At 43.0% G+C, this 13,673-nt stretch overlaps 1 protein-coding gene across 1 annotated transcript in view; it reads left to right on the top strand.

Annotated features, from left to right (window-relative positions):
* B4GALNT2 (beta-1,4-N-acetyl-galactosaminyltransferase 2) overlaps nt 1-13,673 on the top strand; it is a gene marked incomplete at its 5' end in the record, with an annotated part of 38,993 nt that overhangs the window by 17,596 nt on the left and 7,724 nt on the right. Inside the window, 4 exon segments of the mRNA NM_001314262.1 lie at nt 2,922-3,028; nt 4,182-4,219; nt 8,466-8,646; nt 9,631-9,717. Coding sequence (NP_001301191.1) covers nt 2,922-3,028; nt 4,182-4,219; nt 8,466-8,646; nt 9,631-9,717 — 413 coding nt within the window.

Raw genomic sequence — 13,673 nt, 5'->3', positions numbered from 1 at the left:
TTTTTTTAAAAAACCAAGACATTTCAGGATGTGGTCAAATAATTGCCAGTAATATTCCCCTCTGTGCAGTCTTTGATGAAATTAGGGTCATAGAATGTGGTTTGACAAAGTGAGAACAGAAGGGGGTTCCCCAATTTTCTTCACACTCTGCTAGCTTTTGCTGCTAGTATGGAGTCTCCTATTCTTTTCTTTTCCTTTTTTTTTTAATTAAAAAGCATTTTTTAAAAGTCAAATAATATGTGTATAGTGTTTCAAGGCAAATGATGCTAAAAGGCCCAACCCCACTCCCTACTTCCCAGCCCTACTCCTCAGAGGCCACTATTCTCATCTAGCATTTCGAGCTGTTTCCTCTGGAATTACCACCATATTTCTAAGTAAAAAGCTTATACCGTTGACTCCAAATTTCTCAACATTAGACATAATCCATTTTACTTGTTATAGCAGATGAACATAGAGCCCCCTTCAGTTCTTGATTTCTCCTCTTGTACACTCTCACACTCCACATAATTTTTGGTTAATTCAACATTTAATATTTCCATTTTATGACTGAATGACCAGGACTCCCAGTTAAGCCACATGTTGTTGCTGTTTGCTATTCAGTCCTAAGTCATGTCAGACTTTGTGACCCCATGGAATGCTCTCCTAGCCTTCACTGTCTCCTAGAGTTTGCTTAGATTTGTGTCCATCGAGTCAGTGATGCTGTCTAACCATCTCATCCTCTGCCGTCCCCTTCTCCTTCTGCCTTCAATCTTTCCAACCATCAAGGTCTTTTCCAGTGAGTCAGCTCCTCACGTCAGATGACCAAAGTATTGGAGCTTCAGCATCAGTCCTTGCAGTGAATATTCAGGGTTGATTTCCTTTAGGATGGACTGGTCTGATTTCATCCTTGAAGTTTAAGAGATTCTCAACAGTCTTCTCTGGCACCACAGTTTGAAAGAATAAATTCTTCAGCTGTCAGCCTTCTTTATGGTCAAACTCTCACATGTGTATATGACTACAGGAAAAAGTGTGTGTGTGTGTGTGCATGCACGCATGCTTAGTCACTCAGTCATGTCTGACTCTTTGTGACCCCATGGACTGTAGCCCACCCAGCTCCTCTGTCCATGGGGATTCTCTAGGCAAGAATACTGGAGCGAGTTGCCATGCCCTCCTTCAAGGGATTGAATGTTAAGCTTTAAGCCAGCTTTTTCACTCTTCTGATCTTTCACCTTCATCAGGAGACTATGCAGTTTCTCTTCACTTTCTGCCATTAGAGTGGTATCATCTGCTTATCTGAGGTTGTTGTACTATAATTGCATTTCCTTTCTTACATTTCCTTTTGTATGTAATGTTTCGGTTTGCCTGGAATTAACTGTCTCATTCTTTCATTTGTTTAGTTTTCTTTCTATCTACTCCTAATTCTCCCCTCCTTTCTTAATCTTATCTGTGGTTGAGAATATTTCTTTTATACCAAAGGTACCATTCTCTATGGGCTGCCCTGGCTTCTCAGGAGTGTTCCCTGGTGGCTCAGACGGTAAAGAATCAGCCTGCAGGGGACTTCCCTGGTGGTCCAGTGGCTAAGACTCTGCATCCATAATGCAGAGGGCCCCTGTTCAAGCCCTGGTCAGGGAACTAGATCCCACATGCTGCAACTAAAGACTGAAGATCTCACATGCTGCAATTAAGACCTGGTGTAGCCAAATAAATAAATATTAAAAAAAAAAAAAAGAATCAGCCTGCAATATAGGAGATCTGGGTTGGATCCTTGGGTTGGGAAGATCCCCTGGAGAAGGAAATGGCAGCCCACTCCAGTATTCTTGCCTGGAGAATCCCATGGAGAGAGGAGCCTGGTGGGCTACAGTCCATGAAGTCACAAAAGAGTCAGACATGACTTAAGGGCTAAACAACAATATCCTTCTATACATATACAAGTTTCCCTTGCTATCTGAATGTAGACAGTTTCTATGAAATTTTTCATAAAATGAAATGGTGTAAAGCGAAGAAACAACTACCTCTGGACGCATCTTGCTAATGGAATGCACGAAATAAGTTGAGATAAACCACAGATGCCAAAGCTGCAGCAGCTTGATGCAGAGATGCTGTGTGTAGTTCCTGGGAAAGGAGCCTGGTGGTGCCACTGATACTGCCTGGGATGCCTGCTGCCTCAGGAATTTTTGTTGTTCGGTCACATAGTCGTGTCCAACTCTTTGCAACCCCATAGACTGCAGCACACCAGGCCTCCCTGTCCCTCACTATCTCCTGAAGTTTGCCCAAGTTCGTGTTCATTGCATTGGTGATGATACCTCAGTAATAGCTGCAAATGCTGAGTGCCCATATTATTCTTATGCCATTCTTGGTGGCGTGTGGAATTTATTTCCCCACCTAGGGATTGAACCTGGACCATCGGCAGTTTGAGAGTGCTAACCAGTGGACCACCAAGGAATTCCCTTTCACCTTTTTTTGTTTTGTTTTGCTTTGGCTGTGTTGGTTCTTCATTTCTACATGGGGTTTTCTCTAGTTGTGGTGCGCGGGGCTACTCTCTACATGCGGTGTGTGGGGTTCTTATTGTGGTGGCATGGGCTCTAGGGAGTGTGAAATCAGTAGTTGGGGCACATGGACTTCGTTGCCCTGTGGCACGTAGACCAGGTGTTAAATCCGAGTCCCCTGCACCGACAGGCAGATTCTTTACCCCCAGGAAAGTCCTGCTAGTTGTGGTTTTGATTTTGAAGGTGCTTTGTTTTAATCTGCTTCAATTCTTTGTGGAGTTACAGGTTGGAGAGAGGAGCAGAAATAAAGGAGGCGAGAGAATGGAGGGCAGATTGGGAGCATCTATGAATGATTCCTCCCCATTGGCAGCACAAAGCTCTGGGTACAGACATCACTTTAAGAACTAACCAGGGACAGATGTCAAGGCAGCTGCTAATGGTTTTATTTCCCTACAGAGAAGGGCTGCCTCGCCCACCGCCCCTGCTGGCTCAGGCCAACCTCCCCTTTGGGTACCCCATCCACGGGGTGGAAGTGATGCCCCTGAACACAATTCCCATCCCAGGTAGGTGCCTCTCCATTCAGAAGACTGAAACAACTTTCTTCTTCTTCCTTCTCAAGCAAAAGGTGGGAGCAGAAGGCAACAGTCATCCATGCCGTGTATCCAGCACAATGCACCAAGCTTGACATGATTTCATTTAATGTTGGTCTCACTCTTTCCATCACTGGAAATCACCCTTAGTAGCTGTGACCTCCATGGGCATCTGAGATAACATAGAAGAGGACGGAAACCTAGGTGCCTTGAGGAACCTTAGGGAGTAATGGACTGCTTGGTGTCCTCCAGCATCAAAGCATGAGTCCGTCTCCATGGAGTGCATAGGAAAAGGATGTCTATGCCAGTTAAAACTCCCCTCCACGAGTGGTTTTTACACACTCTTCTAGTTAGCTCAGCATCACTTCTCTGTGAGGCAAATATTATTTTGCCAACTTCACAGATGAGTTTAGTAAGTTATCTAAGAGCGCATAGGGAGGATATGTTTGAATTAGAACTTGAATTAGTCCTATTATAAGAATAGAGGTAGATGCTAAAGTGAAAACCATTTGGGATAAATTGCTAGTGTGTCTGAATAGTCACTTTAAAGGGATTTGCCATTTCGTATAGTTCTTTTTCTTTTATTGTGGGTAAATACACATAACATAAAATTCACCATTTTACCCATTTTTAAGTGTCCAGTTCTGCGGCATTAAGTATATTTACATTGTTCTCCAACCAGCATCAATCTCTAGAACGTTTCACCTTCCCAACAGAAACTCTGTATCCATTTAACATTAACTCCCTTTTCCCCCTCAGCCCCTGGCAACCACCATTCTATTTTCTGTCTCTCTGAATTTGACTATTTAGGGAAACTCATATATGGATGATTCATTATTCATCTATCGCTTTCTTCCCTTCAGTATCAGAGATATCTGGAAGGGACTGGATTAATTCACAGCACCCATCCAAAACTGATGGTGGGCAGCAGAGGCTTTAGCACCACCAGAGTTTGAGGAGGACCATGGGAAACCATCTAATGGAGCCCAGGGAAGGAGGGGTGGCCAGCAAACACTCTGGGTAGGTGACACTTGAGATGACTCTGGAGGGACATGTAGGAGTCGGACAGGAAGGTGAGGGCATCCTCTCAAATGGTGTTGATTGTCCTTTTCATTGTGTCCTCCAGGTGTCCAGTTTGAAGGACCAGACGCTCCCATCTATAAGGCAAGAGTCCCCTTCCCAGCTTCCTTTAGCTCTTGGCATCCTGTCCTCGTCTCACTACCTATGCTTTCTTCCTCCAGTGGTGGCTGAACTCAGATTTTGACAGAACCTCTATCCTGATTAAGTATAAGACATGAGCCCGTGGTGGGGAGTGGGGGAAGGGTGCCTATAGAAGTCATGAGTTTTCCAGCCATGGGGTGGTTGAAGTTCCAGGGAGGACTTCCAAAGAAGCGACCACCAAGGCTCCTTCTGGCTTCAGCTCAAGGGGAAGCTGCTGCCACAGCTGGGCTGTGTTGCCTCTGTTTGGGTCAGCACCAGCAAGGTGGATGCTCTGTGGCCTGTCCTTCTTTCGCTGCTTAACATAGCTCCAAATTAAGGTATCTGCAAGCATGTCTGAGGGGTGGGATGCAAATTGCATCCAGAATCCTAACTGAAAAGGAGTCTGGGAAGTGTAGTTTCAGTTTTCCCAGGCAGAGGCCGGAATGGGTGGTGATGGAGCTGCTCTGTTCTCCAGAGGACATCTCTGCCCACCTCGCTCCCAAGTACCCTCACCCCCCTCCTCCCTCCCCCGCCTTCGTCACTTTCTACTGTGTCACTTTCTCCATGGCTCTTATCATACCTGGAGTACTTTATATGTGTCATGATGTGTTTATGGCCACTCTTCCCCACTAGAACGTGAGCTTTTTGTAGGCAGGAAGTCAGTCTGCTCTTTTCCCAGCACCTGTAGTTTGGATCTCAGAGTATCTGTTGATTGACTAAAGCATTTTCAGCAGGAATGACATTATCCAGGTTGCTGTGGAGCAGTGGCTCAGTCATGTCCCACTCTTTGTGACCCCGTGGACCACAGCACACCAGGCTTCCCTGTTCTTCAGTATCTCCCAGAGTTTGCTCGAATTCATGTCTATTGAGTCGATGATGCAATCCAACCATCTCTTCCTCTGTCGTCCCCTTCTCCTCCTGCCTTCAATCTTTCCCAACATCAGGGTCTTTTCCAATGACTTGGCTCTTCGCATCAGGTGGCCAAAGTATTGGAGCGTCATCTTCAGCATCAGTCCTTCCAATGAATATTCAGGACTGATTTCCTTTAGGATGGACTGGTTGGATCTCCTTGCAGTCCAAGGGACTCTCAAGAGTCTTCTCCAACACCACGGTTCAAAAGCATCAATTCTTCAGCATTCAGCATTCTTTACAGTCCAACTCTCACATCCGTACATGACTATGGAAAAACGATAGCTTTGAAAATACAGACCTTTGTAGGTAAAGTGATGTCTCTGCCTTTTCATATGCTGTCTAGGTCTGTCATAACTTTTCTTCCAAGGAGCAAGCGTCTTTTAATTTAGTGGCTGCAGTCACCATCTGCAGTGATTTTGGAGCACAAGAAAATAAAATCTGTCACTGTTTCCAGTATTTCCCCTTTTATTTGCCATGAAGGGATGGGATGGGATGCCATGAAGGGATGGGATGGGATGCCATGATCTTCATCTTTTGAATGTTGAGTTTTAAGCCAGATTTTTCACTCTCCTCTTTCACTTTCATCAAGACGCTCTTTAATTCCTCTTCACTTTCTGCCATTAGGGTGGTGTCATCTGCATATCAGAGGCTGTTGATATTTCTCCTGGCAATCTTGATACCAGCTTGAGCTTCATCCAGCTTGGCATTTCACATAATGTACTCTGCATATAAGTTATCTAGGTTACTTTTCCTAAAGATAACTGGCTGTTGCAGAAAACAAGGAGGCAAAGGAAGAGAATAGCAGTGGGGATGAAGAGAAGCAAATGGATTTTAGCTACATGTTGAAAGTGGACCCAACAGGACTCACTCATAGATTTCAGGTGTCAGGGAAACTGCAGGTGTCAGGGAAACAGCAGGACAGGAGTGACTTCTGTTGGGGACTTGAACAGCTGAGTGGGTACAGGTGCTATTCACAAGGTAGGGAAAACCATGGATGGGGTGGAAAACAGGTTTATTGAAAACAATCTTTAGTTCAAGTTTTGAAGATCATGAAACTTCCTAGCAGAGCAATCAGCCAGGCAGCTGGATCTCAGAGAGATAGGAGCTAAAGGTGTGCATCTTCAAAGCATCAGCATATGAATGGTATTAAAGCCAATGCCTCTAGTGAGAAAGGTTCAGTTCAGTTCAGTTCAGTCGCTCAGTCATGTCCAACTCTCTGCGACCCCATGGACTGCAGCACCCAGGCCTCCCTGTCCATCACCAACTCCCAGAGTTTACTCAAACTCATGTCCACTGAGTTAGTGATGCCATCCAACCATCTCATCCTCTGTCGTCCCCTTTTCCTCTTGCCCTCAATCTTTTCTGGTATCAGGGTCTTTTCAAATGTCAGTTCTTCACATCAGGTGCCCAAAGTATTGGAGTTTCAGCTTCAACATCAGTCCTTCCAATGAACATCCAGGACTGATCTCCTTTAGGATGGACTCGTTGGATCTCCTTGCAGTCCAAGGGACTCTCAAGAGTCTTCTCCAACACCTCAGTTCAAAAGCATCAATTCTTTGGCACTCAGCTTTCTTTGTAGTCCAACTCTTACATCCATACATGACTACTGGAAAAACCATAGCCTTGACTAGATGGACCTTTGTTGGCAAAGTGATGTCTCTGCTTTTTAATATGCTGTCTAGGTTGGTCATAACTTTTCTTCCAAGGAGTAAGCGTCTTTTAATTTCATGGCTGTGGTCACCATCTGCAGTGATTTTGGAGCCCCCACCAAAAAAGTAAGCCATTGTTTTCACTGTTTCCCCATCTATTTGCGATGAAGTGATGAGACCAGGTGTCATGATCTTTGTTTTCTGAATGTTGAGCCTTAAGCCAACTTTTTCACTCTTCTCTTTCACTTCCATCAAGAGGCTCTTTAGTTCCTCTTCACTTTCTGCCATAAGGGGGGTGTCAGCTGCATATCTGAGGTTATTGATATTTCTCTCGGCAATCTTGATTGAAGCTTGTGCTTCTTCCAGTCCAGCGTTTCTCATGATGTACTCTGCATATAAGTTAAATAAGCAGGGTGACAATATACAGCCTTGACGTACTCCTTTTCCTATTTGGAACCAGTCTGTTGTTCCATGTCTAATTCTAACTGTTGTTTCCTGAGTTGCAAACAGGTTTCTCAAGAGGCAGGTCAGATGGTCTGATAGTCCCATCTCTTTCAGAATTTTCCACAGTTTATTGTGATCCACACAGTCAAAGGCTTTGACATTGTCAATAAAGCAGAAATAGATGTTTTTCTGGAACTGTCTTGCTTTTTCAATGATCCAGTGGATGTTGGCAATTTGATTTCTGGTTCCTCTGCCTTTTCTAAAACCAGCTTGAACATCTGGAAGTTCACAGTTCACATACTATTGAAGCCTGGCTTGGAGAATTTTGAGCACTACTTTATTAGTGTGTGAGATTAGTGCAACTGTGCAGTAGTTTGAGCATTCTTTGGCATTACCTTTCTTTGGAATTGGAATGAAAACTGGCCTTTTCCAGTCCTGTGGCCACTGCTGAGTTTTCCAAATTTGCTGGCATATTGAGTGCAGCACTTTCACAGCATCATCTTTTAGAATTTGGAATAGCCCAACTGAAATGGGAAAAGTTAAGAAGGGAAAAGATAAAGAAGGGAAAAGGACTCGAACCAAGCCCTGAAAAACTCTCTTTGGAGGTCTGATGGATGAGGAGGAATTAGCAAGCGGAATTCAAGGAGCTGCCAGCAGGGGTAGGAAGAAATCTTTAAGGATGGTATCCTGAGACTTCCCTAGTGGCCCAGTGGTTAAGAATCTGCCTTGCAATACAGGGGACACTGGTTTGATCCTGGTCTGGGAAGATCACACATGCCTCGGGGCAGCTAAGCCCTGTGTGCCACTGAGCCCATGCTCCACAAGAGAAGCCACTGCAGTGAGAAGCCCACCCACAGCGTCGAAGAGTAGCCCCCACTTGCTGTACCTGGAGAAAGCCCACGCCCAGCAACAAAGACCCTGCGCAGGCAAAAATACTTAATTACAATAAAAATAAACTAGTTTAAAAAAAAACATGGTATCCTGCACGGCAAGAGTTAAGAATGTTTCAGAAGTGTCCCTTGAACACACCAAGTCTTAGGTCTAGATTCTTCCTTACTGAAGCTGAGGCAGTAACTCCTGCAGAGACAGACCCTAAATTTCAGGGGCATTATCTATCCTCTCATCCTTATGTGCTCTGCCCCCTGCTGGCCATCCTGGGTATGTGCTATTCTTTGCATTTAGTCTTGGTGTCTCATCCACCCTAGGTCACCCTGAAAGCTTCTCTGGGGACACTGAACACCCTCGCTGACACCCCAGACACTGTGGTGCAGGGCAGAGGCCAGAAGGAGCTGACCATTTTGACCAGTAGCCGGACGGTTTTGAATTTCATCCTCCAGCACGTGACATACACCAGCACAGAGTACCAGCACCCCAGGGTGGATGTGGGTGAGAGCCTCTCCTTGGATGACAAAATGCTTAGGGACCCAGAAAAACACCACCAGCCCTCAAAGTCTTCCTCCTCCCAGAAGCCTGCCTCCCTGGCTTCTATTTCTAACTCTAAATACTGAACTTTCCAATTACTGTATCCAGTAATATCCACCCATTGCCATTGACCCCACAGGACAGGCAAACGCCCGCTTGTTTCTCCATGAAGGCAGATCATTCTTGCTATGTGCCCAGCTCTGTTCCTCATTCTCAGCAGCAAGCAGAGCTGAAGATTTCAGCTGCAGTAGAGAGGGTGCAGTCTGTGCCCCAGCGTCTTGTCCTGGGCACTAACCGGAAAGTGGGGTGTGAGGAAACCTGCAGTGAGGAGGGCAGAAGCTTTGTCTTCCTCCTCCCATCCCAGCCCCAGAATTCCTGGGAGAATAATTGCTGAGACTAAGTGCAGCCCCAATTTCTTTCGGGATGAATTAAAGGCACTGTTTCCCATTTTGAGCAGCTCCACAGGATGCATTCTCAGGACACCCACACACACACAAAATGAACTGTGGGACAGATTTCCCAGGAACACAGACTAGGGAGAGAGTTCCCTCCATCTTCAGGTGTTCAAATGTTTCTTATCACAGAATGACCCTGAGAGGTCAAATGAGGCAGGTAGAGTTTTCCTGGTTTTGTAGATGGTGAAGGAGATGAATGATTTACGCAAGGTATTTCAGATAATAAATAACAAAGTCAAACTTAACCCACCCCTCTGATTCCAAGCCCACTTCACCCTACAGAGCCGCACGGGGAAGAAATGTGAGTTTCAGAGGCAGTCAGTGGGTTGCCCCAGGGACACACAGTGATTTCAGAAGCTCAAATGCCATAGCCTCTACGCTGTCCTCAATCTCCTCCCACCAATCTCTCATTCCCCCATCTCGCTGGCTTCCTGGGCAGCATAGGGAGTGACCCACACGCAGTACACAACTCTGACCTTATTTCTCCCTCCAGTGAGTCTGGAGTCCAACTCCTCAGTGGCCAAGTTTCCAGTGACCATCCGCTTTCCTGTTATGCCTAAGTTATATGACCCTGGACCAGGTAAGGCCCTTGTTCCTGGGGCTCCGTAGTGGGTCCTATAGACTACTGATGAAATTCCGAAGGGATCCTCTCTGAGACAGAGTGGGAGAATAATTATAAAAACAGAGTGGTACTGGAGGAGGAATAGATATATCAAAGCATCAAATTAGAAATCTAGAAATAGACAAGTTGAAATTTTACCATATGATAAAGGTAATTTTTCAAATTAAAGGGGGGGAAAGATGGATTATTCAAGAAATCATGTGGGATAACTGTGTAGCTATATGGAGAATGACAAGTTGAATATATCTCACAGCTCACATCAAGATAAATTCCCAATAGAGAAAATCCTAATTTTTTTTTATAAGTATTCAAAAAAAAGGGCTCCCCTGGTGGCTCAGAATCACCTGCCAAGCGGGAGACCCTGGTTTGATCTCTGGGTTGTGCAGATCCCCTGGAGAAGGAAATGGCAACCCACTCCAGTATTCTTGTCTGGGAAATCCCATGGACAGAGGAGCCTTGCAGGCTATAGTTCATGGGGTCCCAAAGAGTTAGCAACTAAACAATAGCTAGAAAGAAAAAAAAGGAATTTAAAAATAACTTTGGATTATAAGATTTTTCTAAATGTTACACAAAACCCAAAGGCCATAACAGACTGGAAATATACATAACAATTTTTAATTGTTTTTCTTTTTTGTGGCCTCTGACACGGCTTGTGGGATTTCAGTTCTCTGATCAGGGATCAAATCTGGTCCCTCAGCAGTGACAGCATGGAGTCCTAACCACTGGACTGCCAGGGTATTCCCAATTTTTAATACCTTTTTTTTGGACAGAAATCTACCATATGCAAAGTCAAAGGACAAACTGGGGGAAAAATACCTTCAACACAAAGTCAAAGATCTAATTTTACTTAAGAGCACTTGTGAGGACTTTCCTTGCTGTCCTGCAGTTAAGCCTCCATGCTCACAGTGCAGGGGGTACTGGTTTGACCGCTGATCAGGGAACTAAGATCCCACACGCTGCACAGTGTGGCCAAATACATGAAGAAATTCTCACTGTAGTCCTATCAAGTAGGTTGTTTTTTAGTCGCTGTGTCATGTCTGACTGTTTGTGACCCCGTAGACTGGGCATGCCAGGCTTTTCTGTTCTTCACTATCTCCCGGAGTTTGCTCACTCGTGTTCACTGAATCGGTGATGCTGTGAATCAATAAGAAAAGAACAAATAAGAGAAGAATAAGCCAGTTCACAAAAAGTTAAATTCAAGAATACTTTCAGTCATTAAAATATATGTTCAGTCTCACACTAAGTGCAAATGAAAACTACATCCATATCAAAAAGTATTGGAGGAGGAGTGAGGAAACATTCTTTTAAAGTGCCAGTAGGAATATAAATTGGCACAACCCTTCTGGAGCAACTTAGCAACGTCTGTCAACATTTTAAATGTATACGCACGTTGGGTCAGCGATTCCACTTGTATGAGTTATCCTATAGATGCTTGCATCTGTGTGAAAAGACATTTGTTTGTTTATTGCAGCATTATTTGCAATGACAAAAACCTTAAAAAATGGTTGTGTGTGTTAGTCGCTCAGACATGTCTGACCCTTTGCGACCTCGTGGGATTCTCCAGGCAAGAGTGCTGGAGTGAGTTGCCATTCCCTTCTCCAGGGGATCTTCTCGACCCAGGGATCGAAACTGAGTCTCCCTTATTGCAAGCAGATTCTTTACCATCTGAGTCACCAGGGCTTAAACCAAGTGTGGTCCATGGGTATAATGAAATGCCACGCAATGACATTCAGAAGGACAGAGGAGGAAAACATGAGCCGCAAGTGTTTTTTATATTGATACAAAATGCTTTCCAAGATGTAAGCAAGGTACAGAAAAGAGTGAAAAGTAAGCTACTATTTCTGTGAAAAGAAAGGGGTAAAGAAGACATAACTGCTTGATTACAGAAAAATAAACAAGAAGTTAGTAATACCTGGTAATCTCCTGGGGAGGAACCAAAATGTTGGGGACAGAGATGGGAAGAAGTATTTTCATGGTATAACTTTCAGTATATTTGGAATTTTGAGCTCATTGGCATTTTTTATGATATTTCCTATATATTCAAAATGTAACGTATTCAGATAGATTCTATTAAAAATATAACTTATTTAAAAGCAATAGGATTAAATATCTACGGAGAGGAATTTACAGTAGGTGCTTCATATCATCATAACTATCTCAAAAATAAATCAGCACAAGAAGTTCACAAAAAAAGCTGTTTTGGCTTCAGATTTGTCTTAAAGGTGAAGTATTACCCATGAAATGGAAATCTCCATAGTCCTAGTTCCCTGTCTCCTTCCAACAGTCATGGTCTTTCTTTTCCTGGTTTCTGTACATTTTAATATGTAGATTTCTATTCCTACACACATGTGCACACATAGAGGTACCATGCATTTTTGAACTTTTCATAAAATTTATCACATTGTATGGCATAAAATTCTAGTTTCTGGCCTTTCCTCAGTCCATGGCTTGTCTCTTGGTTTTGCTTCTGGGGTCTTTTGTGTTATAAAACTTTATCCTTTAATAAAATGGATTCATTGTTTTTTTCTAGCTTTTGCTCTTTTGCCTTAATTCAAGAAATTCTTCCCTACACTGAAGCCGTAAAGATATTCTCCTGTATGTTTTTTCAAAAGTTACATATGCTTTTTTCTCACATTTAGATACTTAATCCACCTAGAAGTTATGTTTATGCATGGCATGTGATAGGGACCTAATATTTTACACATGGAGTGCCTACTGTCCCGCCACCATGGACCAAGTGGTCCAGCCTTGTCCCCGCTTGAACAGCCAGCCCCTCACACACACAGCTTCTTGCATGTAGGAGTTTGAACCAGCCTTTGTTAAGGCACTTTGATCTGTATCCTGGGGCTCATTTTACATTTCTATATGCTTTATAACAGGTTTTCTATCTAGTGCAGATAAATTCTGTGTTGCAGGATGACCGTACTTCATTTAGTGAAATTTTCTTAGCTCTTCTTGGTCATTTACTTTTTCATTAGAGTTTTAGCATCAGCTCATCAAGATCCTCCAAAATGCCTTGAGATTTTGATTAGAATTTTCTAAAATTTGTTGATTAATTAGAGATGAACTGACAGTTTTATGAGGTTGAATATTCACAACCATGAATCTGCTGTATCTCTCCATGTCATAGTCTCTTCACAGGTTCTTCAGTAATTTATTTTGTAGTCCTATTTGTAAAGGAATTGTACATTTTATTGGATTTGGTCTTAGGTAGTTTATATTTTATTTTACTTTTATAAATTGGATTTTGTTCTACGTATTAACTGATGTTAGTATATAAGACATTAGTGATTTTTGAATGTTGGACTTAATAGGCATCCTTCTTGCACACATATTAGTGATTTTTTTTTAACACATAGAGTCTGTTAAACAAATAATGATTTTTTTATCTCTTCCTTTACAATTCTCATCATTTGTTTCTTTTTTTTGTCTTAATGCGTTTTGGTAAAATCTTCAGTACAGTGTTGAATAGTAGCAGTGGTAGCACACGCTTTCGCTTGTTCCTGACTCTAAGACCATTCCAATGTTATGCCACTATTCTCGTTTGCTGGGCAGGAGTGTGGTGTCAGGGTAAGAAAGTTTCCTTCTTTCCTTCTGTTCTAAGAATTTTTCTATTTCTACTTTCTATTTCCTTGCTGAGAGTTTTCATATTTATATAAATAAGTATTGAATTTTATCAAAGAAATTGTCTGTACCCACTGAAATAATTTTTCTCCTTTAACTCGGTTCACGGAGTGACTTACATTGATTTTCTTTTTATTTATTTATTTATTTTTTAATTTTAATTTTTACTTTATTTCACTTTACAATACTGTATTGGTTTTGCCCTACATTGACATGAATCCACCACATTGATTTTCTGCTGTTGAAATTGCTCTTGCATTTTGGGGATTAACCCATCTTGATTGCAGTGG

The sequence above is a fragment of the Capra hircus genome, chromosome 19, assembly GCF_001704415.2.
Source record: "Capra hircus breed San Clemente chromosome 19, ASM170441v1, whole genome shotgun sequence".
Classification (NCBI taxonomy): Eukaryota; Metazoa; Chordata; class Mammalia; order Artiodactyla; family Bovidae; genus Capra; species Capra hircus.
Note: the sequence above shows the minus strand (reverse complement) of the source record. Positions and strands in the feature narration are given on the sequence as shown.